The sequence below is a fragment of the Phacochoerus africanus genome, chromosome 8 (genome assembly GCF_016906955.1).
Source record: "Phacochoerus africanus isolate WHEZ1 chromosome 8, ROS_Pafr_v1, whole genome shotgun sequence".
Lineage (NCBI taxonomy): Eukaryota > Metazoa > Chordata > Mammalia > Artiodactyla > Suidae > Phacochoerus > Phacochoerus africanus.
Genome location: NC_062551.1, coordinates 52,439,418 through 52,466,264, shown reverse-complemented (window position 1 = coordinate 52,466,264; position 26,847 = coordinate 52,439,418). Strand labels below are relative to the sequence as shown.

The window sequence follows — 26,847 nt, the reverse complement described above, 5'->3', positions numbered from 1 at the left end:
CAGTCACATCACAGGTGCTCAAAGCCACACATGGCCCTCGGCTACCATACCAGCGCAAAAGAGGACATTTCCATCCCCACGGAAATTTTTCTTGGATGGCATTGGTCTACTCACTCTGTCCCCATGTCCCTTCTCTGCCTCACTGCCCACCACTCCCATCGACTCAGCCTCCCAGGTCTCCTTGCTGTTCAGGGAACTCACCAGGCACATTCCTGCCTCAAGGCCTTTGCACTCGAGGTTCCTGCTGCTTAGAGTGTCCTTCTCCAGGATGATTTCAGGGCCCTGTCCTTCACTTCATGTGGGTCTATCTTCAGAGGTCACATCCCTAGGGAGGGCTTCCCACCCTGTTAAAACCATAACTCTCCCCGAATATCCTCACTTTATTTCAGAGCGCTGACTGCCACCTGCCACACTAGTTTCTAAACAGCATACTGACTTCCTTTGTTTTTTTTTAATATAATGATTTTTACTTTTTTCATTATAGCTGGTTTACAGTGTTCTGTCAATTTTTTACTGTACAGCGTGGTGACCCAGTTACACATACATGTATAGACTCTTTTTTCTCACATTATCATGCTCCATCATGTGATTAGACAGTTCCCAGCGCTACACAGCAAGATCTCATTGCTTATCCGTTCCAAAGGCAACAGTCTGCATCTACGAACCCCAAGCTCCCAGTCCATCCCACCTGACTTCCTTTGTTGATGGCGGGCACTGGTGAGGTGGGTATTGCATGCAAAGTGCAAAAAGGGAAGGTCAGGTTGTCTGAAGATCAGGAATGCAGGGCCTGCTGCCGCCCTGGGAAAGTGCTGTGGCCCCAGGTTGCTGAGCTGCTGAGGTTCCACAAACCAGGCAAATTGGCCTGGTTTGTGGAACCCCTGTCCCACGTCGCTGCTGCTGCTACTACGGCTGGGCTGGAGCAGTTTTCCAGAGAGCGTCCCCTCGCCCACTCCCATTTGCCACCAGTGCCCATGGGCCAGCAGGTGGCTGGGGCCGAGGAGCCTTCGCGGTGTTGGGGGAGGGGAGGGGAGGGGAGTTGCGGCAAGGGCCGCAGAGCCACTTAGGCACTGCGCTGGCGGACTGGGCGGCTCCTGGGGTCCGTTAGGCCACGTGGCTGATCAGCTTCTAACTGCTGAATGACCGATGAACTGCGCCGACTTGGCAACCCGATCCCAAACACGCTTGGCAAGGAAAGCGCTAGAAGTCTACATCCGGGTGGGAACCAAACTGAGGGGACACGAGAGGAGTGTCTCCAGCCACTGCCTGGACAGCGGGGAGCGCAGAGTCCTCAGAGGCCCCGCAGCCGCGGGTTGGTCCCTGCGCGGGAAGCCCGGGAGCTGCCAGAAGAGGATGGAGGAGAAGTGGCGGCCTCTGAAGAGGGCGGCGACCCAGGAAAGGCTCGAGGGAGCCGGGCGGGCCACCAAAGACGTGGATCCAGGCCCGGGTCCCAGGCTGTGGCAGGACGCGAGACGGACAAGTGCAGGCCCTCTGCAAGCATCATGCGGGGCAGCGGGTGGGAGGCAGCGAAGGTCCTAAGCTTCCTAGACGAGTACAAGCTACTGCCCTGCGCGGGGGTGGTTGCAGGAGAGAAAAATCCGGAGGGCAGGAGGGGAGAGGGATGAGGCTGGCCGATGGCCGAGGGAAACGCACAAAGGAGGCAGGAACAGCCTGTGCAGAAGCCCCAAGCCAGGTCTATGGCGATCTGGGTTTATTCACGTGTAACCCCTGACTATTCCGGTGGTGCCAGGATTCCCGGTAGGGCGTCGAGGAGACGGTGTCTCCGACACAGACCACCTGCCTTCACCAAGGTAACTGTCTAATTGGATTCCACGTGACTGGAGTTTAGCTCGTGAGCGCACAGAGGTCCCTGGGGTGTGGTGGAGTCCAGGTGTGCAGATGGGCCAGGAGCTTGCTCCCCTCCTCCTCCTGGGACCTAGACAGGAACTGTCCCGCCCTTGGACCGAATCAAACTGAGACAGGTTCCCTGAGATTCCTGGGGATGTGAGTTGGTCCAACAACCGCCAGGAGGGAGAAGCTAGGGCTCCAGAAACAAAAAACAACACCCCTTTCCACTTATCCGGTGTCCCCGCCCCCTCAAGCCCGGGCCGCAGGGCCCCGCCCCTCACACAGGCCGCTTCCCCCAGCCCCACGCCCAGGCCTGTGAAGGTAACGTCAACTCAGACCAGTTGCCGTGGCCCAGATATCCACCAGGTGGCGCGCCAAGACCGATGGTTAAGATTGTGGGCGCGACGGTTCTTGAGCACGAAAGGTGCGTGGAGCACTGGTCCACCGCCTAGCGGCTTCAAGGCTCTGCCTGTTGTTTGAACGCCGGGCTGCAGAAAGTGGACTTTCCCATAGAGCAGTAGTTGTCAAAATAAGATCCTGAAACCTGCTGCATTCACATCTCCTGGGAACTTCTTAGGAATGCATATTCTCAGGCCGGGGCCAGACCCACAAACCTACTGAATCAGGTCTAAGAAGCTCAGGCCAGGACTCCTGCCAGTCAGGAGGACCGAGCTGGTTTTCAGACCTCCCTCCACGAATTCCTTTTTCTCCTGCTTGTATCCGGGCTGGGGAGTGGTCGTTTACTGTCTCTTTTTCCCCTGGTGAGGGTGGGGGAGGGGGAGACACGAGACAACGCGCAGAGATGTCCCCAGCTCCCAGAGCTGTAGCAACCTGATCTCTCACGATTAAAAGCTCCAGTCCCAGCATACTCCAGTCCCAGCATACTGCTCACCAACACACCGCAGTCCACCTTGTGGCCTGTTCCTATTGCAGTGATTTTTCTCAAGGTGTTCAGCAGCCAAGCTGCTCCAGGAGATGTTTGTGGGGCTTGATTGAAACAGACTCCTGGCTTGCACAGCTCACCCTAGCAATTCACAGCTCTGGCATGAAGGGCCCCAGAACCTTCATTTTGGACACGTTTCCCTAGTGATTCTTCTGTACCTGGGAACCACGATGGGACAACGCATGTAAATGGCAAGCCCTGGACCCATCAAGTGTGGGGATGGCAGGCAAAGTGAGGTGAACACGGGTCACCATTGTGGAGGTGGGAATGAAGGGGACACAGGGCATGACAAAACCACCCTGGAGCGTTCTTCAGTTGCCGGGCCCAGAGGCAGGAAATAAGTTTGTAAACATGTTTATTTTTAAGTTCAAGGAGGCAGTCAATGTAAGTGTTCAGGCAAGATGGTGAAGAAAAAAGGGGAAGGGGAAGGAATTTCTCCCCTGCCTCCCTTTTCAAGTGGAGCACCTAGAGTTGCACTTGAGGAAGTTAAAATCTTGGGTGATGCAACCTCGTTGTATAGGTTTCTTTACATTCTTTGAGTTGCTATGAAGAGTCTGTATTTTTTTTTTTTCTTTTTTAAGGGCTGCACCCATGGTATATGGAGGTTCCCAGGCGAGGGGTCTAATTGGAGCTACAGCTGCCAGCCTACGCCACAGCCACAGCAATGCCAGATCTGAGCCACGTCTGCACCACATCTCACTGCAACACCAGATCCCCAACCCAATGTTCGAGGCCAGGGATCAAACCTGCACCCTCATGGTTCCTAATCGGTTCGTTTCTGCTGCTGCATGATGCGAGCTCCCTAGTCTGTATTTTTTTTTTTTAAATCAATGCATGAAAGATACAATTTTAGCAAGAAAAAAGAGGGGTGTTAGGTGGAGATTAGAGGGGTACTGCCAGGCCCTTGATTTATCTCCATTTTCAAGTGTGGAGACAGATTATAGCATCTCTGCCCAAGTGCAGGGGAGTCAGGGACACACCCTGGCTGGCCAATACTGTGACAGGTGGCAGGGTCCTCTGTGACCCCCCTGCCCTCGCCTCACAGCTGATCTTCTTGCTCTTCATGTTCTGCTTCTGCTCTGGCCTCAGGCCTCAGGACCCTGAGGCTCCTGGCCTCGCCTGCCCTGGGGACTCTCTTGGGCAGGGTGGGCAACCTGGGGGTGTGCCAGAAGGCTCTCTGGCGCTTTCGAAACCACGAAAAGCGGCCGGGGGTCTGGAACCTCACTGTCTTGACCGGTTTCCGGGTCCTGGCTCCTGGGGTTGCCCCTGTGGCTCTGCAAGCAGCTGAGGATTCAGCTTCCTGGACAGCCAGGGCCTCTGCCCTCTGACTACATGCAGCTTCTGCCCTCTGGTCAGGAATGGCCTCTGCCCTCTGGACAGCTGGCGCCTCTGCCCCCTGGATAGCTAGGGCCTCTGCCCTCTGATAATCTGCAGCCTCTACTCTCTGGACAGTTGGGTCCTCTGCCCCCTGAACAGCAGGGGCCTCAGCCCTCTGATTTTCCACAGCTTCTGCCCCCTGGAGAGCTACTACCTCTGCCCTCTGATCATCTGCAGCCTCTGTTCTCTGAGCTCTAGTTGGGGCTTCCTCCCTCCTGCGATGACGGAAGGAGGCCCAGTTGATTTTGGGTCTCCACCGACTTGGGGGATTCTCAGGCACCCGCCCATCTCCTGCATTTCCCCTGTCCTCCCCGAAGCTTGAGCTGCCTGGCACCGATGCGCCATCCCTCTCCACCCTGGTAGAGGCCTGCCGGGCCTCACCCACCCCTGGGCTGGACCTCGGTGCCCAGCCCTTCACCCTCCGCTTCAGCTTCCCCCAGGACACCTGGCTGACATATTCCCGCCATCTGTCAGCCTTGGACAGCTGGGGCCCAGGATTGTCCTCAAACATGGGCACTGGCAGGGTCACACGGCGGCGGGCCGGCAGGGCACTGGGCTTCTTCTCTCCTCGCCTCAGGAAGGCCTCCACCAGTTCCTCATCATCCTCGCTCTCCAGGTCGCTCCCAAGGAATTTGCTGCCCAGGTAACTGACAGGCATTTTGCGAACCCTCCTGCCGCGCCCCGTGCCTTTGTGGTCCTTGTCATCCTTGTCTCTGGAGGTTTCAAAGTCGCTGAACTCGCTGTCACTGGCATTGCTGCTGTCATAAGTACCCACGACCAGCCGAGGAGGTGGTGTCACCATCTGCGGAACTCTCCTCCTCGATCCGGGCTCCTTGGACTTTTTAGGGGGCTGGGGCGGGTGGGGGGTGCTCTTCTCGATGATGCGGGCCACATCCTCCAGGGTGCGGCCTTCTTCCTCCAGAAACTGGATCAGCCGCTCCCGAAATTCCGCCTCCTTGGTGGCGGGCTTGGAGATAACCCTCCAGACGCCTCCCGCCAGCCTGACCTCGCGAGGGATGAGCAAATAGTCTACGTCCTCGCCGATCTGCAGCATCCCCACCGTGGAGTCCTCCTCGCGGCGGAACACCTTGCCGATCTTCTTGAATGTCCCCACGGGCTTCAAGGCTTCCACGAGGACGTCCAAATCCACATCTTTGCAGATGTCGGGGACGCTCCAGAGGATCAGGCAATCAGGGGAAGGGAGGAAGCCCCAGGGGAACCAGCCCCCCACGTGGCTTTTCTCGAGGGTCTTTAAGATCTCCAGGGTGAAATCTGGAGTGCGGGCAAGGAGCCCAAACTACTCGCAGCGCCGAGTCTTGGGGTGGGGATGCGGTCCCAAGAGCGCGGCCGGGAATCTCACCTCCCAGTTTCTCTGCCCGCAACAAGTCGGGTCGTGATCCAGTTCGCTCCCCTCAAGGACTGGTGGGAATCGATTCAGGGTGCTTACGTGAGTCGGAGTCTCAAGGTTCCAAGCCCGCCGCAAGCTGCAAATGGGTGTCCCGGCTCCAACTCAGTGTAAGGACTGCTGGTGGCTCTTCCTGTGCCAGGCACAGGGGACGTCCCTGGAACTTGGGAAAGGACTTTGCAGACAAAGACGGCTCAGCTGTGGCTGTTCAACATGGCCGAGGCTCTTGGAGGCCGCAGCCAGCTCCCCAGGAGGGTCTCCCGCCCCTAGGCAGGCTGCCACCTCGGTCCAGGCTGACCTTGACGCGCCTCCGCCCCCAGCCTGCGCGCCCAGGGCCTGCGAGCGCGCGCGGGCAGGAAGTTCCTCCTCGCCTTCCCCCTGGATGAGGCCCACCTTCCCCCTTCTCGGCTTACACTCCCGGACTCCGGGAAGACTGACAGGGGGGCTGTCCACTCCCCTCGGGGCGCCCTCACCGCCCTCCCCCCCAGGGGTGTGGCTGCGCCCCGGGCCTCTCAGGGGCCCCGGCTTCCAAGCCAAACGCCTGCGGCGCCGACGCCCACGTCAGCAGCTTTCCCTGAGAAAGGCAGCAGTTCCCGAAACTACCATCCCAAATGTGCGGGTTCCAGCCCAGCCCTGAAGGTGGGCGCGCTCATCATCGGGCAATCCCTTGGAAAGCCACTGACAGTATAGTACCATCTTAAAATCAAGTGACTTTGGGTACCAGCAGTTCCTAGCCATATACCCAGACATGTGGGTGAAGAACTTGGTATCGAGGTCTTATTGCAGCTCATCATGGGGCTTGGCACAGAGTAGGTACTCAAGAAATATTTTTGGGAGTTCCCGTCGTGGCGCAGTGGTTAAGGAATCCGACTAGGAACCATGAAGTTTAGGGTTCGATCCCTGCCCTTGCTCAGTGGGTTAAGGATCCGGCGTTGCCGTGAGCTGTAGTGTAGGTTGCAGACGCGGCTCGGATCCTGCGTTGCTGTGGTTCTGGCGTAGGCCGACAGCTACAGCTCCGATTAGACCCCTAGCCTGGGAACCTCCATATGCCGCGGGAGCGGCCCAAGAAATGGCAAAAAAATATATATATATATATATATATTTTTTTTTGAGTGAATGAATGCACCTAATTGTTCACCCGTAGGGACTAACGGTGAAATACTAGGCCGTTATGAAAAAGAGAAGTGACTGAGAATAAACACATTTTAGGGAGCACTTCCTACATACGAAGGACCATGCTAAGTGCTTTTTATAAATTAACTCATAAAATTCACACAAAACATCAGGATACAGATAATATGATGCTCATTCCCATTGTACAGCTGAGGAAATAAAATCAATCTCTTGCTCAAGGTCACATGGCCAGGAAGAAGACTGAACCTGGATTTGATTCTGAAACAGTCTAATGTGTGTGTAGACCAAAGGGCCTAGGTGTCTACATACATTTGTCACGTGTAGAAGCACTGCCAACAGTGGCTATATCTGGGGACCCCGGAGGTGGTAGGGACATGACTTTTCACTCTATCATTTTGGAGTGCTTCAATTTTTAGCAATCAAAAATGTTATCTGAGGAGTTCCCGTCGTGGTGCAGTGGTTAGCGAATCCGACTAGGAACCATGAGGTTGCGGGTTCGGTCCCTGCCCTTGCTCAGTGGGTTAACGGCGTTGCCGTGAGCTGTGGTGTAGGTCACAGACGCGGCTCGGATCCCGCATTGCTGTGGCTCTGGTGTAGGCTGGCGGCTACAGCTCCGATTCAACCCCTAGCCTGGGAACCTCCATATGCCGTGGGAGCAGCCCAAAGAAATAGCAAAAAGACAAAAAAAAAAAAAGTTAACTGAAATAAGTTAAATTAAATTGAAGGACCTCAGATACCTCAAAAATGTTAATTGAAATAAGTTAAATTAAAGGGTCAGGATTCGCAAAGCTTCTTGGGTAACTGTGAGGCAACCACATGCACAGCAACAACTGCCTTAGTAATAATAATGGTTAACCTGCATGGACGCTTTCTTTGAAACCAGGCATCCTGAGTGGGCCTGGTATGAATCCGAAGAGGTACACCGAAAGGTGAATGCCTTCACTATCATCTCCTTACAGCTGGGGACACTGAGGCTGGTCCCCGATTGCACAGTTCCAAGTGGAGAGCCAGATATTTGAACCAGATCCCAGACGTTAGAACTAACTCCGGGTTCTGAAGATACAGCTGATCTGCGTCCTCCTGAGAGTGCTAGGCTGTTTGACCCCTTAAAAGCCATCACATGTCCAGCTGCCCTCATTGCTTGCCTGGATCCATACAAATCCCTCCTCGTGGGGCTCCCTGCTTCCTTCTCACTGCCTATAATCAATCCACCCCCAACCTAGCAACTTAAGCCAGATCTGTCTCTCCTCTAATTTTATAAAGTCCTCGCCATCACCCACAAAGCCCCACTTCCCGCTTTCTCTCTTCCTCACTCCACTCCAGCCACACCTGCCTCCTCATTGGTCATCCAATACATCGGGCTTACCTCCACCTTCAGGTCCTTTGCACTCACTGGTCCCAACACCCAGAAAGTTCTGCCCCTACCTTCTCTTGGCAATCTCCCTCTGCTCAAATGTCATCTTTTTTGTTGTTTGCCGTGCAGAAGGTCTCAGGCTAGGGATCTAGCCCATGCCACAGCAGTGACAATACTGGATCCTTAAGCACTAGGCCGCTAGGGTGTTGCAAAAGGTCATCACTTCAGAGGTCATACTGCACCCTCCCCAAATTACTGAGCAGTCTCTACCCTCTTGAGGACCCTTTAGCTTAGGAATTCTTAACCTTTTCCATGTCAAGGACCCTTTTCAGGATAGTTTTGCAATGCATGGTATTGTATTATTGGATTACAAAGAGACCAATTTTAATATATACAAATGTTAAAAAAAAATTCCCCAAACACCAAAAAACCCGGGTAAACTAGTGACTGTAATATAAGGTATAAAAATAAACACATATAATTTCGTTTAACTCACAGCATGTGATTTCACTTAACTCATGAAGGAACCGGGCAGATGTTCGGGGTAAGCGGGAAGAGAGAGAGGGAAAGAAGAAAGAAAGATACTTGGCAGGCAGAGGACGGCTAAGGTCTCAGGGAAATTTTTGTACAATTATTGGCTCATTTGGATTGTTTTTGCTTTTACAGAGCCAGGTCGCTAGGCTTTGCTGGATTTTCTCCTTCTCAAAAACTCCATCCCAACTGCCCCCGGGCTCAGTCCCCGCCCCCCCCACCGCGCCACGCCCTTTTTTGCACGCGCTTCTAGCCCCGCCTCCCAGCGGTCTCCATGGCGACGAGGAGACGCGCTCCCTCGCTAGAGGCTGCTCTGAGAGGGTGGGCGGGGCAGGGCAGCGCCTCTTCTCCGCTTCTTTTCCCATCTCTAGGCCTGATTTCCTCAAGTCAGTTTCTCTGAAAAGCTGTTTTGTAGGGGCCCGAAACTAAAAATTTCTAAATGTTGACTTAAGAATCCAGCCCTGAGATGTCAAGGCTTCCACGTGGGAATGACCTCGCAGATGAGACACTGGGTTTTGTAACTGGTAAAAGTTGTGTATGTGGCGGAGGCGGGGGTGGGGTGGGGTGGTGGAGATTATCCTAGAAATAAAATCCCAAATGTTCAACATTTTTGCAAAAATTGCCAACCCCTGGGCAGTTCCGCTGTGAGGGATTTAGATTCCCAGTTCTTTGGCAGGCGAGATTCTCCAGCCGCCCCAGAAAAAACGATAATTATAGCTCCCACTTTTACACTTGTTTAAAAGAAATGAAAAACCCAGCAAGAATGGAGAAAGAAAACAAAACATGGCTCAAATCTCTCTACCCAGCTACCCTTGGTTGCCACTCTAGAAAATAATAATAAAGGTGAAAAGTACATGTTAAGAAAATGCTGGAATTGCCGAACTGTATAAAATAAAAAATATCTAGCTACCAGCCCTAAGCCTCCAGCCCCTTCCCCCAGAGTAATCTCAATTAAATACCTCTGTGCTTTCCTGGAAAAAAATTCTTGCAGGGATAACTTTAGAATTTACCTCATGAGGGTTTTTAACATCATCCTGAATTATTTTCACCACATCGCTTCCTGGTATTTTCTTATTTATTGTCTCACCCTATTGGAATTCCAGCCCTATGAGAGCAGAGATTTATATTTGTCTGGTTCGTTCACTGCTGAATTCGCAGAATCTAGAACAATGCTGGTAGGCGCTCAAAATATTTGTTGAATGAATGAGTGAGGGGATTAGGCTAGATCTAGTGCTAAAAACTTGCTTTTTTCATGTGTTGAAGCATGTGTTGAAGTCTTTCCATATCAGTTAAAGCAGATCAATCTCAGGGTTTTTTTGTCTTTTGTCTTTTTAGGGCTGCACCTGTGGCATACAGAAGTTCCGAGGCTATGGGTCCAATTGGCGCTGTAGCTGCTGGTCTACACCACAGCCACAGCAATGCAGGGTCTGAGCCACGTCCGCGACCTACACCACAGCTCATGGCAACACCAGATCCTTAGCCCACTGAGCAATGCCAGGAATAGAACCCAAGTCCTCATGGATACTAGTCGGGTTTGTTAACTGCTGAACCAGATCCTATTGGGTTAATTGATGGCACATAGTAGGTCCTCAACATGTACAGCAGGAAGCAGCCTTGTGGTCCACACTCTGCCCACATAATTGGGTCACCCCTGCCTCCCACCCTCCTCACTCCAAAATCAGAAGGCTGTTCGGTGAGTATGGAAGCAAAACCAATGGTTAGAGCAACCATATATTTGAGGAATCGTCCATTCATTCATTTAAGTGGCACATTTCTCTAAAACAGTGATTATCAAATCTGGTTGCTCATTAGAATTACTGGGGAGTTTTAGAAATCAGTTTCCTGAGTCCAATTTATTGGATCAGAACGTCTTAGGGTGGGGGTAGGTTATTGCATTAAAAAATCTTCCCAAATGGGAATTCCTGTCGTGGTGCAACGGAAACGAACTGACTAGGAACCGTGAGGTTGCGGGTTCCATCCCTAGCCTCGCTCAGTGGGTTAAGGATCAGGCGTTGCCATGAGCTGTGGTGTAGGTTGCAGACAAGGCTAGGATCTGGCATTGCTGTGGCTGTGGTGTAGGCCGACAGCAACAGCTCTGATTAAACCCCTAGCCTGGGAACCTCCATATGCAGCGAGTGCGGCCCTAAAAAAGGACAAAAGACAAAAAAAAAAAAAAAAACCTTCCCAAATGACTCTGACAGAGGTGCTGGTTGGCAAGGCTGAGCAGAAACAGCAGAGGAACTAAGTGTCCCCAGAGGAACTCTGCCAACTGTAAGTACAATACCAGCCAAAAGCCAGATTGGAAATTATAATTTGTCCACTTTTAGCAACATAGAGGGGCCCTTTAAAGGAGGGGGGCTCACAGGCTGAATAATGTCTACCCAAAGATTTCAGGTCCTAATCCCTGGAATTTGAAAATGTTTTGGGAGAGCCCGTTGTGGCTTAGCAGTAACAAACCTGACTAGTATCCACAAGGACGAGGTTCAATCCCCGGCCTCGCTCAGTGGGTTAAGTATCCAGCGTTGCCACGAGCTGTGGTGTAGGTCACAGACTGAGCTCAGATCCCATGTGGTTGTGGCTGTGGCAGGCCGGCAGCTGAAGCTCCAACTCAACCCCTAGCCTGGGAACCTCCATATCCCTCACGTGTGGCCCTAAAACACAATAAATAAATAAATTAAATAAATAAAATGTTTTATTTGGAAACAGGGTCTTTGCAGATGTCCGTAAGAATCTGAAATGCGATTGCCATGGATTATGTGCATGGACCCTAACTGCCTCTAGGAGTGTCCTTAAAAGATCGAAGCACACAGAAAAGATGTACTGAATAGGAGGAGGACATGTGACAATGGAGGCGGAGCCTGGAATGATGGGGCCACAACCCAGAAACACCTGAGTCACCAGAAGCTGGAAGAGGCAAGGAAGCTCCTCCCCTAAAGCCTTTGAGGGGTGCAGCCTTGCCAACACCTTGATTTTGTCCTGCTGGCTGGCAGTACCAACCGTGAGAGACTATATATCACTGTTATCCTGAGCCAGCCGATCTATGGTCATTTATTACAGGAGCCACAGGACGGGAATCCAGATCCTCTAGTGTGGCTACTAATTCCCCAGACTCCAGCAAAGAAAACTCCAAGTTAAAACATTCAACTTCTAAGAGGGAAGGTGTCTACCCCAGGGCCTCAGAAAGTGACCTTATTTGGAAATGGAATTGTTGAAGATATAATTACTTAAAATGAGATCAAGAGTTCCCACTGTGGTACAGTGGGTTAAGAATCCAACTGCAGCGGCTCAGGTCGCTGCAGAGGTTTGGGTTTGATCCCTGGCCAGGGAACTTCCATAAACTTAATTAAGGATCCAGCAGTTGTCACTGCTGTACCTCAGGTCACTGCTGTGACATGGGTTTGAGTTGCTCAGTTTACTGTTGTGGTGGAGGTTCGATCCCTGGCCCTGGAACTTCTGCATGCCATGGGCTTGGCCAAAAACAAATTCAAGTTGTATTCCTTGACCTTGTTTCTCAAGAACAATTATCCCTGAAATAAAAGAATTCTTGTGCAGTGTTCTGACTCTCGGGAGCCAGTTTTGCGTGATGGCAATTTTGACAGTGTTTTAAAATGCTCCTGCCCCAGCCTGCAGAGCTTCCATCTGCTGCCTGTCTCTCTTCACCTGCCTCACACCAGGGCGACCCAATGGTTAGACCTCGCTTCTCTCAGGAGTCTAGGAAACCTTGGGCATTTACGTGTCTCACACGGAAGTTTCCTGTAAAGCTGCCTCCCCCTTACTGTGCCGTTGATCTTACAGACAGCATCTTTCTGAGTCTTCATGAAAACCTTCAGCAATAGATACTATTATTATCAACCCATTTTACAGATGAGGAAGTTGAGCCAGTAAGCCTTCAGACTACCTCACTCTATTTCATTTTTAAAAAACAAGTCAGCTTTATGAAAGTATACTTTATATCCTGTGTAACATAGTCTTTTTTTTTTTTTCCTTTTAGGGCTGCATCTGCAGCATATGGATGTTCCTGGGCTAGGGGTAGAATTGGAGCTGCAGCTCCTGGTCTATGCCGCAGCTTGGGGCAGCAATGGATCCTGAACCCACTGAGTGAGGCCAGGGATTGAACCTGCATCTTCACAGACACTGTGTTGGGTTCTTAACCCACTGAGCCACAAAGGGAACACCTAACGTAACCTTTTATTTATATATTTGGCTGCACCCGTGGGATGTGGAAGTTCCTGGGCTAGGGATCAAACCCTGTACCACAGCAGCGATCTGAATTACTGCAGTGACAATGCCAGACCCTTAACCTCCTGAGCCACAAAGGAACTACATGATGTATCCTTTTAAAATGTCCATTGTGATAAATTTTAGAGTCACTGTCGCCACAAGCAAGATATAGAACACTTTGGAGTTCCCTTGGAGCACAGCGGGTTAAGGATCTGACATTGCCATTGCTGTGGTGTGGGTTCGATCCCCAGTTCCTGCACTTCCACATGCCATGGGCATGGCCAAAAAAAAAAAAAGAAAGAAAAAAAACATTTGAGAACACTTCTGTCACTCTAGCAAGTTCCCTTGTGCCCATTGTGGCAGTCCCCCCCCCTTTTTTTTGTCTTTTTGCCTTTTCTAGAGCTGCTCCTGTGGCATATGGAGGTTCCCAGGCTAGGGGTCTAATCAGAGCTGTAGCTGCCAGCCTATGCCAGAGCCACAGTAATGTGGGATCCGAGCTGCGTCTGCGACCTACACCACAGCTCACGGCAACGCTGGATCCTTAACCCGCTGAGCGAGACTAGGGATCGAACCCGCAACCCCATGGTTCCTAGTCTGATTTGTTAACCACTGTGCCATGATAGGAACTCCTGTGGCAGTCCCCTTCTGCCTACCCTAGACCACTGATCTTATTTCTGCCCCTCAAATGTTGCTTTTTCTAGAGTTTTATATAAAAAGAATCATATAACACGTCCTTTTTGTCTGGCTTTTTTTTTTTAACTCATCATCATGATTTTGAGATTCATCTATGTTGCTATGTGTATCTGTAGTTCACTCCTTTAAGTTGCTATGTAATAATTTGCTGCGTGAATACTCCAAAATTTGTTTATCCATTTACTGGTCAGTGGAGATCTGGGTTGTGGCAGCTTTATGATGAAAGCTGCTATGACTATTTCAGAGCCTTTCTTTCTTTCTTTCTCTTGCTTTTCCTTCCTTCCTTCCTTTCTTTCTTTCTTTCTTTCTTTCTTTCTTTCTTTCTTTCTTTCTTTCTTTCTTTCTTTCTTTCTTTCTATTTTTTTTCTTTTTTGCTTTTTAGGGCTGCACCCACGGCATATGGAAATTCCCAGGCCAGGAGTCAAATTGGAGCTACAGCTGCTGGGCACAGCCACGGCCACAGCCACAGCCACAGCAACGAGGGATCCGAGCCTTGTCTGCGACCTACACCACAGCTCACGGCAACGCTGGATCCCCAACCCACTGAGTGAGGCCAGGGATTGAACCCACATCCTCATAGATACCAGTTGGATTAATTTCCGCTGCACCACAGTGGGAACTCCCAGAACTTATGTCTTTCACTATTTCTGTTGCAAAGAATCTGGACATGAGTGACATTAGCTGCACTTTTCAGATGGGGAAACTGAGGCCCAGAAAGGTGAAGTTAGCTCCCTGAAGGCACACAGCTAATAGGTGGCAGAGTCAAGATTTGAACCCAGGCCCGTGTAGCTCCAAATCCGTTGACACTCCTTCCATCGTGTGCCTGCTAATGCCAGGGGAGAGGTGGGTACTGTCTCTTGAAGGTCATTACCTTGGTGGATTCACCAGTCTGCCCTCTGGCATCCCATGTTGCAAAGCAGCCTTTTGTCAGCACACAGAGAACATACTGTCCCGAGGGAGCTGGGTACTAGATTATCAAGTTCAGGAATCTGAGCTCTAAAACCAGGCTGACGTGTTGTTTGTTAATGCAAAACAACCATTACTGGACCTGGGATCCCAACAACCAGCACTTAACAGCTTGCCCCTCTCAGCCACGGTGCTAAGTCATTTATACGTCTAAACAGGTTTACTTCTCCCCCAAACCTGGTGAAACAGGTTCCCACTATCCCTATTTTCCAGATAAGCAAGCTGAGCACAAGGAGGTTAAGTGGGTTGCCCAGGCACATGCTCTGGGAAGTGGAGGAGTCAGGACTCAAACCCAGGCCATCTGCCCAATACCTCTACATTGGCATCCGCTGCCTTAGCTGGCAGGCTGTCTAGTGAGCCAGCTGATGAGAGGAATTTCAGGTTTAGTTCTCCTCTATGCACTTACACAGATATTTCTCTCTCTGTGTTGTATGTTTAGCACGGTATTAACCATGTCTTCTACTTTCTGCACACTGATGCTTTAACAGCCGGGGCCTTGCTGACCCTTGAGGGACTGCTCCTTCCTGAGTTAGACAATTCCTAGAGAGAAGGAAGAATGCTTGCCCTCGCACTTGTTCTACAAACGTGAACCGAATACTCGGTCCAGAGCCCGCAGCCTCAGTACTTCTGTTTCAGGCCCCCATAGTCAGGGCCACCATCCACCTGCTCTCTTCACCCCAGAGCCAGGTCCTGGACAACTAGAGATGGCACCTTTGTCCCAGAGCCTGATGGAATCACTCAAACTTGCCAATCCTAAGCCTTCCTACCCTGCCTCACTCATTCCTTCCTGCAGAAACCACAATAAAGGGGTTCCCTCATGGCGGAGTGGCTTAAGGATCTGGCGTTGTCACTGCTGTATCTCTGGTTGCTGCTGTAGCACAGGTTTGATCCCTTGCCCGGGAACTTTTGCATGCTGCACCTGTGCATGCTCCCCCTGCGAAGAAACCATACTAAAGGCTCTTGTCCATGGTTCCCCCTGTCCCTCCGCCTCCTGACCAACACTGGTCCTTCTTTATGTGATCCCCCCAACCCATGGTGTGACAATCCCCTTCTTTGGGGATCTGTGTTGAGACATAGTCCGAGGTCAGAAAGACCTAATTTGGGAGTTCCTGTTGTGGCTCAGCAGGTTAAGAACCTGACTAGTATCCAGGAGGATGCAGGTTTGATCCTTGGCCTCGCTCAGTGGGTTAAGGATCCAGTGTTGCCATAAGCTGCAGTGTAGGTTGCAGATGCAGCTCAGATCTGGCGTTGCTGTGGCTGTGGCATAGGCTAGCAGCTACAGCTCCTATTCAACTCCTAGCCTGGAAACTGCCATATGCTTCAGGTGCAGCCCTAAAAAGGAAAAAAAAAAAAAAGAAAAAGAAAGACCTGAGTTCCAATTTCTCTTGAGTTTTTTTTTGCGTGGCCTTAGGCAAGTCACTTAACTTTTTTTGAGCATCACTTTCTTAAGCCGTAGAATGAGAAGATGATCATCATGATAAGAGTAGAGTTTGTAACCACTTATCGCCTCTTCTGAAATCAAAGCTCTGAAAGCTTTGCATCAAAAAAAAAAAAATTGCAAGAAGTTCCTGCTGTGGCACAGTGGGTTAAGGATCCTGTGTTGTCTTGTGGTGGCTTAGATTCAGTCCCTGGCCCAGGAAACTCCATATGCTGTAGATGTGGCAAAAAAAAAAAAAAAAAAAAAAAAAAGAAGAAGGAAGGAAAATTGGAAGCAAGATCTAGGCTGACATGAAGCTATTTACAGTATGCAAAAGTTCCCAAGCCAGGGATAAAACCCAAGCCACAGCAGTGACAACACGGGATCCTTAACCCACTGTGCCACCATGGAACTCCCCTATTTATGGTCTTAATTCGTTTCACTTAATGTCAGTATCCTATACTTCTCTACTATGACAATACTAAGGGATATGATTGCGCAAGCTGCACAAATCCCCCTGGGGGCAAATTACACACTATAAGATATAGTCACTGTATTACTTTCCTAAAACCCAACCCCCTGAACCACATCTGGCTGGAGGGTTTTGGATCAGGGTTTGTGAATGGATAGTCCCATGACTTGAGGGCTGGGAAAATACAGTGAATGAGTTAATAAAGGACTTTGCACAGTGCCTGGGACATGGGACAGATGTTATTGTTTTTGTTCCAGATAAATTGTTTCACCTTTCCCATCAGCCCCTGGAAACCTAGGAGACAGAAGAAAGCTGTGTGTTTTGGGTTCTCTTGGCTATGAGATGTGATAACACTCGATTTTAAAAACAATGCAGCCCTGGAAAACTTCAGGCAACCTATGGAAGTGGTTTTCAAAACATTTTTTTTTTAGCAGCCAGATTGTTTTTCCAAATTAAATCTACCATGGATCCCCTCACATATCACAGAGCAGGCTCTGACTGCACTACCATCCATTTATTTTATGAGTTCACATTTATGCAAGATAGCATCAATCTCAGAGAACAATGAAGAGCTTTAATTGAACCCACATTTGGAAATGAGGGATTTTATTTTATTTTATTTTTCGCTTTTTAAGGCCACACCCACAGCATATGAAAGTTCTCAAGCTAGGGGTCCAATCAGAGCTACAGCTGCCAGCCTACACCACAGCCACAGCAACACCAGATCCGAGCTGTGTCTGCGGTCTACACCACAGCTCACGGCAACGCTGGATCCTTAACCTGCTGAGGCAGGGATTGAACCCGCATCCTCATGGATCCTAGTCAGGAGCCACGACAGGAACTCTAAAATGAGGGGTTTTAAAGGCCAGCTACACCCTTCCCTCAGCCAACACATCCAATTTACTTAGGGTTTGCTGTGTGCCAGCCTTGTCTTAACCCACACAGGTAAGTAGCTTCAAATGGCAACTGTTTATGCAACAGTTTGATTTGCAAGCTCAGGAAACTCTTCGGTCCAGAAAGAGAAGTGGTAGGATATTTGGGTTTTATGGCCAACCTTGAACAACTACTCACGTTGTGTATACCAGCATGAGTGTTGTATGGGAAACTCCCCAAACCCACAGAAGCACAAAAGCAGTCCTTTTTTTTTTTTGCTTTTTAGAGCCACTCCTGCGACATATGGAAGTTCACAGGCTATGGGTCAAATCGGAGCCACAGCCGCTGGCCTGCATCACAGCTACCACAGCCAGCAACTTAGGATCTGAGCCCTGTTTGCAACCTACGCCACAGCTCATGCCAACACCAGATCCTTAACTCACTGAGCGAGGCAATTGATACTGCTTGGGTTTGTTACCACTGAGCCACAACAGGAACTCCCCTACGTCAGGTTCTTAACCCACTGAGCCACAGCAGGAACTCCACAAATCCAGATCGGAGCTTCCTCCGTGACTTACATCACAGTTCATGGCAATGCTGGATCCTTAACCCACTGAGTGAGGCCAGGGATCGAACCCTCATTCTTATGGATCCTAGTGAGGTTTGTTACCACTGAGCCACGACGGGAACTTGGTAGGAGAACAGCATGCCACAGATGAGTGTGTCTGAGGTTTGTGTAGCATTTATTCAAGCTTAGACTCTGAGGGAACAATAAACAAAATAGTACATTATTCTGTCGGTGAGTATGCACAAGCTGGAAATTTGCATGAAATACAAAGATAAGTAGAGAGCTACAGACCTCTAGACCATGGATGCACTTGCAGAAGTTCAAATGTATGAGTGAGGATGGCAGGAAAACTTTATCCCAACCATTGCACAAAAGAAATGCTGGGCTGATGGTGGAGAGCCAGCTTGGGGAATGGATGGAAAATCAGTCTTCCAGGTTTGAGGTCATGTCAAAGAAACTGAACTCTAAAAATTCTTGTCTTGCAAGGTTCTAACAGGAGTTTCTGACTGCCTGAGGGTGCGTCACTTGCCTGCATGCTGGCTGAATGCTGGCTGCCTCCTGGATGGGGGCGTAGGGAAAGAACTTCCACCTTTGACTCTGCCAGGGGCCAAAACAGGGTAGCCTTTCAGAAAGAAGAAAGGAGGTTGGATCAGAAGACAGAACTGACTGACGCCCACCACACTAATGTATGCGGGGAGTATCTCCACAATCACAATTCAATCTGCTATGTAGATTTTTTCTTTTCAACCACGCCTGTGACATGTGGAAGTTCCTGGGCCAGGGACTGAACACGTGCTGCCACAGCAGTGACCCAAGCCATTGCAGTGACAATGTGGGATCCTTAACCCACTGCACCACAAGAGAACTCCTCAAATTGCATTTTTGAAAATAAATTCAGCTCAAACCTTTGCAAATCCCTGAACTAATTGGAAGTCTGCAACCTCAAGGGTCAGACATCTGGAACAAGAGCTAACTCCATCTATCCGAGGATATTTGGATTTTACTTTTCTTGTGGTTTTTCTTCACCAGCACGGGAGACTCAGCTTATAGTCTTGGGGACTATCCGTTAATGTTGTCAACCAATAACTCTGGAAAGTGACCTCTTAATTATTACCTCCTTTTGGACCATTCCCTGGAAATTCTGCCTTTTGTATTTTAGAGAGTGGAGCACAAGTCAGAGCTTCTGGGATTTAATCTGGGGAGACCCATATCCTCACTCCAGGCACCGATTAGAGCAGAAGGGCCCCTCCCACATCTGATCATCTCTGTAAGAGAGATCCAGCATGTAGAGAATAGCGACAGCTTTTTTCAGAGTCACACACAAAGCTGTAAGATCCTCAGATGTGGCGAGGAGGCAGTTTAATTTCCCAGCTATGGTCTCTGCTTGTCATCTGCAAAAGAGTGACCCACTCCGGAAAAGTTTGTCGAGGTACATCCTTGGAAAAGGCAGAAAACAACTCTAGACTTGGCAAAGATAGGATTGTCCAGCAAAGCTGGAGGGATCTGGGCCTCCTCCACAAAACACACTCAGCAAGAGTTTGTCTCCAACCTCAGGCCACAAAGGATGGAGAAGGGGCTAAGTGTCCTTTTTCTGGAGCACGGACCTAGCTGACACGTTCTTCCTGCTTGGCTTTTCCCCAACCCTCATAAGAGACCTGCAAACCCTTGGAATTCCGGACCCAGCTTCTCATTTTCCATTTCCTCGGCGAGGTTTAGCAAGCGCCCGTGGTCTCCACTCTGACAGACACCTTGCTCCGCTCTGACCGCGACTGCGCAGCTGGTCCCGCGGCGGCGTCTGCCGGGTGCGAGACGTAGTTCGCTGATCTTTGACACCCTTCCTCACTCAGAAGCTACCCTCACTCACCACTCAAACAAAGCCCACACGCATACTCAGACGTTACTCCCACACTTTCTTTTTTTTAATTATTTTTAGGGCCGCACTCGCGGTATATGGAGGTTCCCAGGCAAGGGGTCGAATCGGAGCTACAGCTGCCAGCCCAAGCCACAGCCACAGCAATGCCAGGTCTGAGCAGCGTCTGAGATCTACATCACAGCTCAGGGCAACGGCGGATCCTTAACCCACTGAGCAAGGCCAGGGATCGAACCCGCAACCTCATGGTTTGTAGTGGGATCCGTTTCCACTGCTCCAGGATGGAACTCCCACTCCCACATTCTTAAATATTGAGCACAACTACTCAAATATTCTTCACTCGAGCTTACATACTCATATTCAGATGCTACCCACACACTCAAATCGTACCCATGCTTGCTCCCATGTATTCAAGGATTCAAACAACTCGGATGCTACCCGCGCCTACTCAATATTGAATATAGGTGCCACGTGGGCAAGATTTGGGTCTCTTGTTCCCTACTGTATCCCCAGTGCCTGGTACACCATTGGTGCCCAGGAAATATTTATTGAAATGAATATCTTTACTCAACCCAATATTATCCACCTCTGCTCAAATGGTACCCACGCCCACTCAGATGTACCCAAGTAGCTCGAAGGTCACCCACTCACTATGAGGGACGTGAAGGCAGAAAGTTACTTTGGATTTGTCCAGTTCTGTATCCCCAGCTCCTGGAACAGTGCCTGGGACATAGTATGTGTGCAACAAATATCTGTAGAATGAATGAATGGATGGATGAGTGACCCACAGTTAACTAGATGTTAACCATATCCACTCAGATGTAACCCACAAAGTAACAGATAAAAATACCCGCCTTCACTCACACTAGTCAGATGACTAGTTATTCATTCTCACTCAGGAGTTACCCGATCATGTGAACAATATCCATTCTCACTTGCATTATCCACATTCACTGGCATTGCCCAAACTCAGAGGGTACCCACCCTCCCACAGTGGTCACCCACACCCACTCAGCCGACACCCACCTTCATTCAGCCGGCCCTACGCCCACCCCACATCACCTCACAGCTTCTTATCAGAGGCATGGTGCCGGCAACATTTTTTCTTGTGCTTCGCTTGCCTTTCTTACCATCTCCAGCCTTGTTCTCCTTCTCCGCTGAGTCCAGAGGTGACACCCACCAAGGCAGTGGCCCCAGCCCCAGGCTTCTCCCCGGGCTGGGGTACATGGCACTTTATGGCAGGCAGAAAGTGGGCCTGTCACTGTCCGACACAGTTCCTGCCTCAGGACGTGGGCCACATCCTCCACCGTCCAGCCCTCACTCTGCAGGAAGAGGTTCAGCTTGGTCAGGAATTCAATATCCTGCTTCCAGGGCGTGCAGACCACTCTCCACCTGCCAGCCTTGCCCTTGATCTCCTGGGGGATCACGACATAACTGATGTCTTCTGCCAGCCTAATGATGACTGCCTTGGATTGATCTTCTTCTAGAAAGGCCTTCCCAGCCATTTCGAACTTGCCCAGAGGCTTTAGGGGGGCCTGGATGATCTCTTCCAATTCCTCGTGGTTGAAGTCTTCTGGGATACCCAGGATCATCAGGGACTTGTAACTGTCCACCTCGAGGGCCTGGCACCCGTGTTCCAACTGTGCAATGTCCTTTACTCCAAAGAGCATCTTGCCCAGCTCTCTGAGGCAGCAGTATGCCTGCTGGTGCACACCTGAGCTACCTCGGGAATCCAAAAACCTATCCAGGATACCATGATCCCTTCTCAAAGGCTAAGAGAGAGGCCTCATGAGGCTCAAATCATCCACCTCACTCAAGGATGCTCCAGGCCCTGTGCTAGGGCTGCACAGTGTCCAGCCTTCTGTAGCCTTCCTCTGAGGGGGCTCTTGGAAATTCTTAGGGACTTACACAGAATGAAGCAGGGGTGGGTTTCTGCCAGCTGGCTCGTGGATCCTGAGTCCTAGGCAAGGCCACACCAGGGAGGCTCTGAAGATGCTGCTCCCTCTTCCTTGGCAGTAGTCTTCAAAGGTCCTCAGGCCCTTGTGGTCCCAGCAGATCTGGGGCTGCTGACTGCCTAGAGGCTGCTGCCTCCCAGGTGTCCTGGGTGGGTGCCCTCAGGCAGGGTGACTTCTTGCCACTGGCCCAGAGGCTGCCCTCACTGCCCCATGGCCTAGCTAAGACAAGGATATGGCCGCAGCACTTGCTCCCAAAGTGACTTCAATGCCTCCTTCAGCTCTGCGGGGGCAGCGGTCTCCATGGCAACAGAAGAGCACTGCCTCTGCCACTGGCCCAACCCAGTCGCATTGAAATCAGAGTCTGAGGGGGTTATTCAGGGATGAGGGGTCAGTCGCTGCCTTCAGAAGTACCCTCCCTTCTCTTTTGAGAAAATGGCTGATTCTAGGGGTCAGGGGACAGGGCAGGTACAAGATGAGCCTGGAACATATTTGGGGTTACAAAGTAAGGAAATATTCAAAGAATGATGAGAACAGGTGGAAAGGCACAGAGCCAGCTTGAAGGGCTCCTGCTGGCCAAAAGTGGGACCTTTTGAGCGTCAACATTAAAAATGAGAGCAACAGGTCATAACATCTTGGGGAAAAAAAAAGAATCCATCAATCTATGTGGATATAAGTAAATGAATAAATGGAAAGTTTGGTGGAGGAATGTGGGCTATTCCGTTCTCTCACATAACTTATGAATCAAAGGGAACCAAAGTATCTTTATCATGGAATGTCCTTGTTTGTAGGACACACTCACTGTAATATTCAGAGATGATAGGGCACCAGACTGGCAATTTACTCTCGAAATAGTTCAGGAGGGGAAAAAGTTCTTTGACCCTACTTGCAACTTTCCTCTAAGCTTATGAGTTTCAAATGACCTTCACAATGGCCATTTCTCCTCTCACTATCCCAGTAATGATAGCGGTAAGTTTGAATCAGATTGACATCCTCCAAACTCCCAGTTCCAGGGATGGGCATTGAACGGCTTGAACTAATCAGCATAACCCCACCCCCCTGCCACAGCGATTGGCTCAGAAATGGTCACCCAGGTAACCCGGGCCTAAGTCAATCCCTGCCTTCTACCTCCTGAGTCTTGGAGATCAGTTAAGGGCTGGATGCGTGAAAGCAGCCCAGTAAGAATGAAGGTTAGGAGTTTTGTGACTAGTCTCTTTCCCCCTAGATGTGACATAATTAATATGAACCCAGGCCCGAACTCATATATACACGGGAGACGGACTGGTGGTTGCCACAGACAAGGGGTCAGGAGTGGAAAAAATGGGTGAAGGTGGTCAAAACATACATACACATTTAGAGTAATAAATAAGTACTACGGATATAATGTACAACATGAGGACTTTAACGCTGCTGCGCAATGTATGGGAAAGTTGTGAAAAGAACACTAATTCTCGGCAGTGACTGTTTGTTTTGCTTTTTAGGGCCACACCTGCAGGACATGGAGGTTCCCAGGCTAGGGATGGAACTGGAGCTGTAGCTGCCGGCCACACCACGGCCACAGCAACGCGGGATCCGAACCGCGGTGTCTACGACCTACACCACAGCTCCCTGAAAACACCGGATCCTTAACGCACAGGGCGAGGCCAGGGATCAAACCGGCATCCTCATGGATACTAGTCCAATTCATTTCTGCTGTGCCACAACAAGAACTCCCTGATGATTTTGTAAAGGTATGGTTCACCTAATAAATAAATGTGAAATAAAAAAAAAAAAGAGTACCAAGAGTCAACACAAGGAGAAAATTTTTTCCCCTTTCCCTTTCCTTCTTTATTTTCATGGTAGCTGTATGAAAAAGCGGATGTCAGCTGAACTTATGGCAATCATGTCACAATATAGGTAAATCAAAATGTCATGCTCTATGCTTTAAACTTACATGGTGATGTACGTCAATTATTTCTCAATAAAACTGGGGAGTGGGGAAGTCTTATAATAAAGATGTTTCTAGAAGTTCCCATCGTGGCTCAGCAAACCGGACTAGCATCCATGAGGACGGGGGTTCGATCCCTGGCCTCACTCAGTGGATTAAGGATCCAGTGTTGCCGTGAGCTGTGGTGTAGGTTGCAGGTGCGGCTCAGATCCCACGTTTCTGTGGCTGTGGTGTAGGCTGGCAGCTACAGTTCTGATTGGACCCCTAGCCTGGGAACCTCCCTATGCTGCAGGTGCAGCCCTAAAAGACAAAATAAAATAAAATAAAATAAAGATATTTCTAACAAGCTCCTTGTAAAAAAAATTGTCATGAATTTATGAATCCTTGGGGCACCACTGAACACCCCTGGGTTTATACACATTCCAAACTGAGAGGCAGGCGACAGAATGGTTCATTTATTGGATCCACCAGTATTGCCTGAAAAGTTTCCTTGTTCCAGGCTCAGGGCTACATGCTGGACATACTTGAGCGAATGAAACAAGCTCTGCTTTTAGGAGCTTAGTCCAGTGGTTATGACAGACCCAGCCAGCTTGTTTACAGCCAGGGAGAGAAGCCTTATAATTATCACAAAGATATGTTCTGATCCTTGGTGTGGGACATAGAACACGGTATACTAATTGGGACATGTTTTGCTGAAGTTGAAAGACAGAACTACATAAAGTGCCCTGAGTAACTGATCCTATCTGGCCTCATCCAGGAAGGCTTCCTGTAGGAGGTGACACTGGAAGGGATCTTGAAGGACAAATGTAATAACCACAACAATAGCACTGTCTTTAAAAGGAGTCATGGCTATCACTTACATAGGACATGCTATGTGCCAGACAACATTTTAAGCCCTGGATCTGTAGTCATTAATTTTTTACCACAGTTTAGGAGCTAGACATTGTTGGTTGATTTAGCTGCTCATTCACTCAAAAAATATTTGAGAAGCTCCTGTATTTTATAGTCAGAAAAGGACCAGAGAAGTTAAAACACTTTCCTAGGGCCTTACAAATAGCTAATTTTAAAATTTTCTTTTCTTTGCTTCCTGCTTCCTTCCTTCCTTCCTCCCTCCTTCTCTTTCTCTCCCCCTTTCTTTCTTCCTTTTTTTTTTTGTCTTTTTCTGGGGCCACTCCCGCAGCATATGGAGGTTGCCAGGTTAGGGGTCGAATCAGAGCTGTAGCCACCGGCCTACGCCAGAGCCACAGAAACGTGGGATCTGAGCCGCACCTGCAACCTACACCGCAGCTCATGGCAACGCTGGATCCTTAACCCACTGAGCAAGGCCAGGGACTGAACCCGAAACCTCATGGTTCCTAGTCGGATTCATTAACCACTGTGCCACGACAGGAACTCCTCTTCCTTCCTTTCTTTCCTTCCTTCCTGCTTGTTCTTTTTTGGCTGCCCTGTGGCATATGAAGTTCCTTGGCCAGGAATCAGATCCTACACACCGGATCCTTAAGCCACTGTGCCAGGCCAGGGATTGAACCTGTGTTTCAGCATTCCAGAGACACCCCAGATCCTGTTGTGCCACAGTGGGAACTTTGATTTTAATGCAATGTAAATTTTTTCGGTGAATTTTCTTTTCTTTTTTTGGCCATGCCCACAGCATGTGGACATTCCTAAGCCAGGAGTTGACCCTCCGCCACAGCAGTGACCTGCGCCACAGCAGTGACAATGCTGGATCCTTCACTGGCTAGGCCACCAGGGAACTCCTCTGTGAATTTTCTGTTATATCTTTGCCCATTTTTAAAAGTTTGAGGCTCTTGTGGTTTTGTTTGTTTGTTTTTTGTCCTATTAGGGCTGCACCCATGGCATATGGAGGTTCCCAGGCTAGGGCTCGAATGCGAGCTACAGCTGCCAGCCTACGCCACAGCCACAGAAACGTGGGATCTGAGCCGCATCTGTGACCTACACCATAGCTTACAGCAACACCAGATCCTTAACTCACTGAGCAATGTCAGAGACTGAACCCATATCCTCATGGATACTAGTTGGGCTCATTAACCGCTGAGCCATGATAACAGGAACTCCTGTTTGTTTTTTGATGGAGTAGGAAAGCTTTAAAAATAAAGGAAATTAGCATGATGTGTGCACCACGTGTGAGTTGTATTCTAGGCATCCACAGCAGTGACAATGCCAGGTCCTTAATCTGATGAGCCACATGGGAACTCCATGGTTTCCCCCCCCCCCCCCCCCCCGAGCTGAGGAGTAAAGAAAGCTTTACAAGTAAAGAAAATGAACATACTGTCTGCATCACCCATCATGACTACTTTTTTTTTGTCTTTTTGCCTTTTTCTGGGGCCACTCCCAAGGCATATGGAGGTTCCCAGGCCAGGGGTCCAATCGGAGCTGTAGCCGCCAGCCTATGCCACAGCCACAGCAACGTGGGATCCAAGCCGAGTCTGCATCCTTCACCACAGCTCACGGCAATGCTGGATCCTTAACCCACCAAGCAAGGCCAGGGACCGAACCCTCAACCTCATGGTTCCTAGTCGAATTCGATAACCACTGCGCCACGACGGGAACTCCCCATCATGACTACTTTTGCAAGTTTGCTGTTTGTCTTTGGACTTTAGGGTATATTATGTCTTGCATAATTAATTGTTTTGTGTGATTGAATGCATCAATCTTTTCTTTCACGACCTAGGGTTTGTGTCATGCTTAGTAAGGCTCTGCTGCTCTAACATTACAAACCAATTCATCATTTTTTCTTCTGTTCAAGTGTCATTTTTTTTTTTTTTAATGGCTGCACCCGCAGCATATGGAGGTTTGTGGGCCAGGGACTGAATCCGAGCCACATTTGTGGCAATGCTGGATCCTTTAACCCAGTGTACCAGGCCAACAATCAAACCCATGCCTCCACAGTGACCAGAGCCGCTGCAGTTGGATTCTTAATGCACTGCACCACAATGGGAACCCCTCAAGTGTCATTTTTTTAAAACATTTAAATCATAAATCTACCTGGACTATATTTTAGTTAGGGAACCAAGTTTATAATTTTCCAGATGTCTTTCAGCTGTCTTATATTTATGGAGAAAAATATATTTTTTCTTCAATGATACGAAATTCCGCTGTTCTCACATATGTATTCCACTCCTGTCTGTCCTGTTGAACTGTTTGTCCATATATAGACCAGCCCCAAACTGTCTGAAAACTATACTTTTATTATCTGTTGTCACACACAGAAGACACTGTAACGGAATGAAATATGTCTGAAAACTATACTTTTATTATCTGTTGTAACACACAGAAGACAC

General features: G+C 49.5%; 2 protein-coding genes across 2 annotated transcripts; both read right to left on the bottom strand.

Moving 5' to 3' along the window:
* Positions 1-3,126: 3,126 nt before the first annotated feature.
* CCDC8 (coiled-coil domain containing 8) lies at positions 3,127-5,985 on the bottom strand. Its single transcript, XM_047792040.1, has one exon. The coding sequence runs from the start codon at positions 5,217-5,219 to the stop codon at positions 3,828-3,830; it is 1,392 nt and encodes a 463-aa protein (XP_047647996.1). The 5' UTR covers positions 5,220-5,985; the 3' UTR covers positions 3,127-3,827.
* Positions 5,986-20,732: 14,747 nt separating this feature from the next.
* On the bottom strand, positions 20,733-21,540 carry PNMA8C (PNMA family member 8C). Its single transcript, XM_053743518.1, is given in 4 exon segments — positions 20,733-20,767; positions 20,770-20,846; positions 20,848-20,916; positions 20,918-21,540. Coding segments are annotated over 4 exon segments (603 nt in total). The 5' UTR covers positions 21,340-21,540.
* Positions 21,541-26,847: the final 5,307 nt, after the last annotated feature.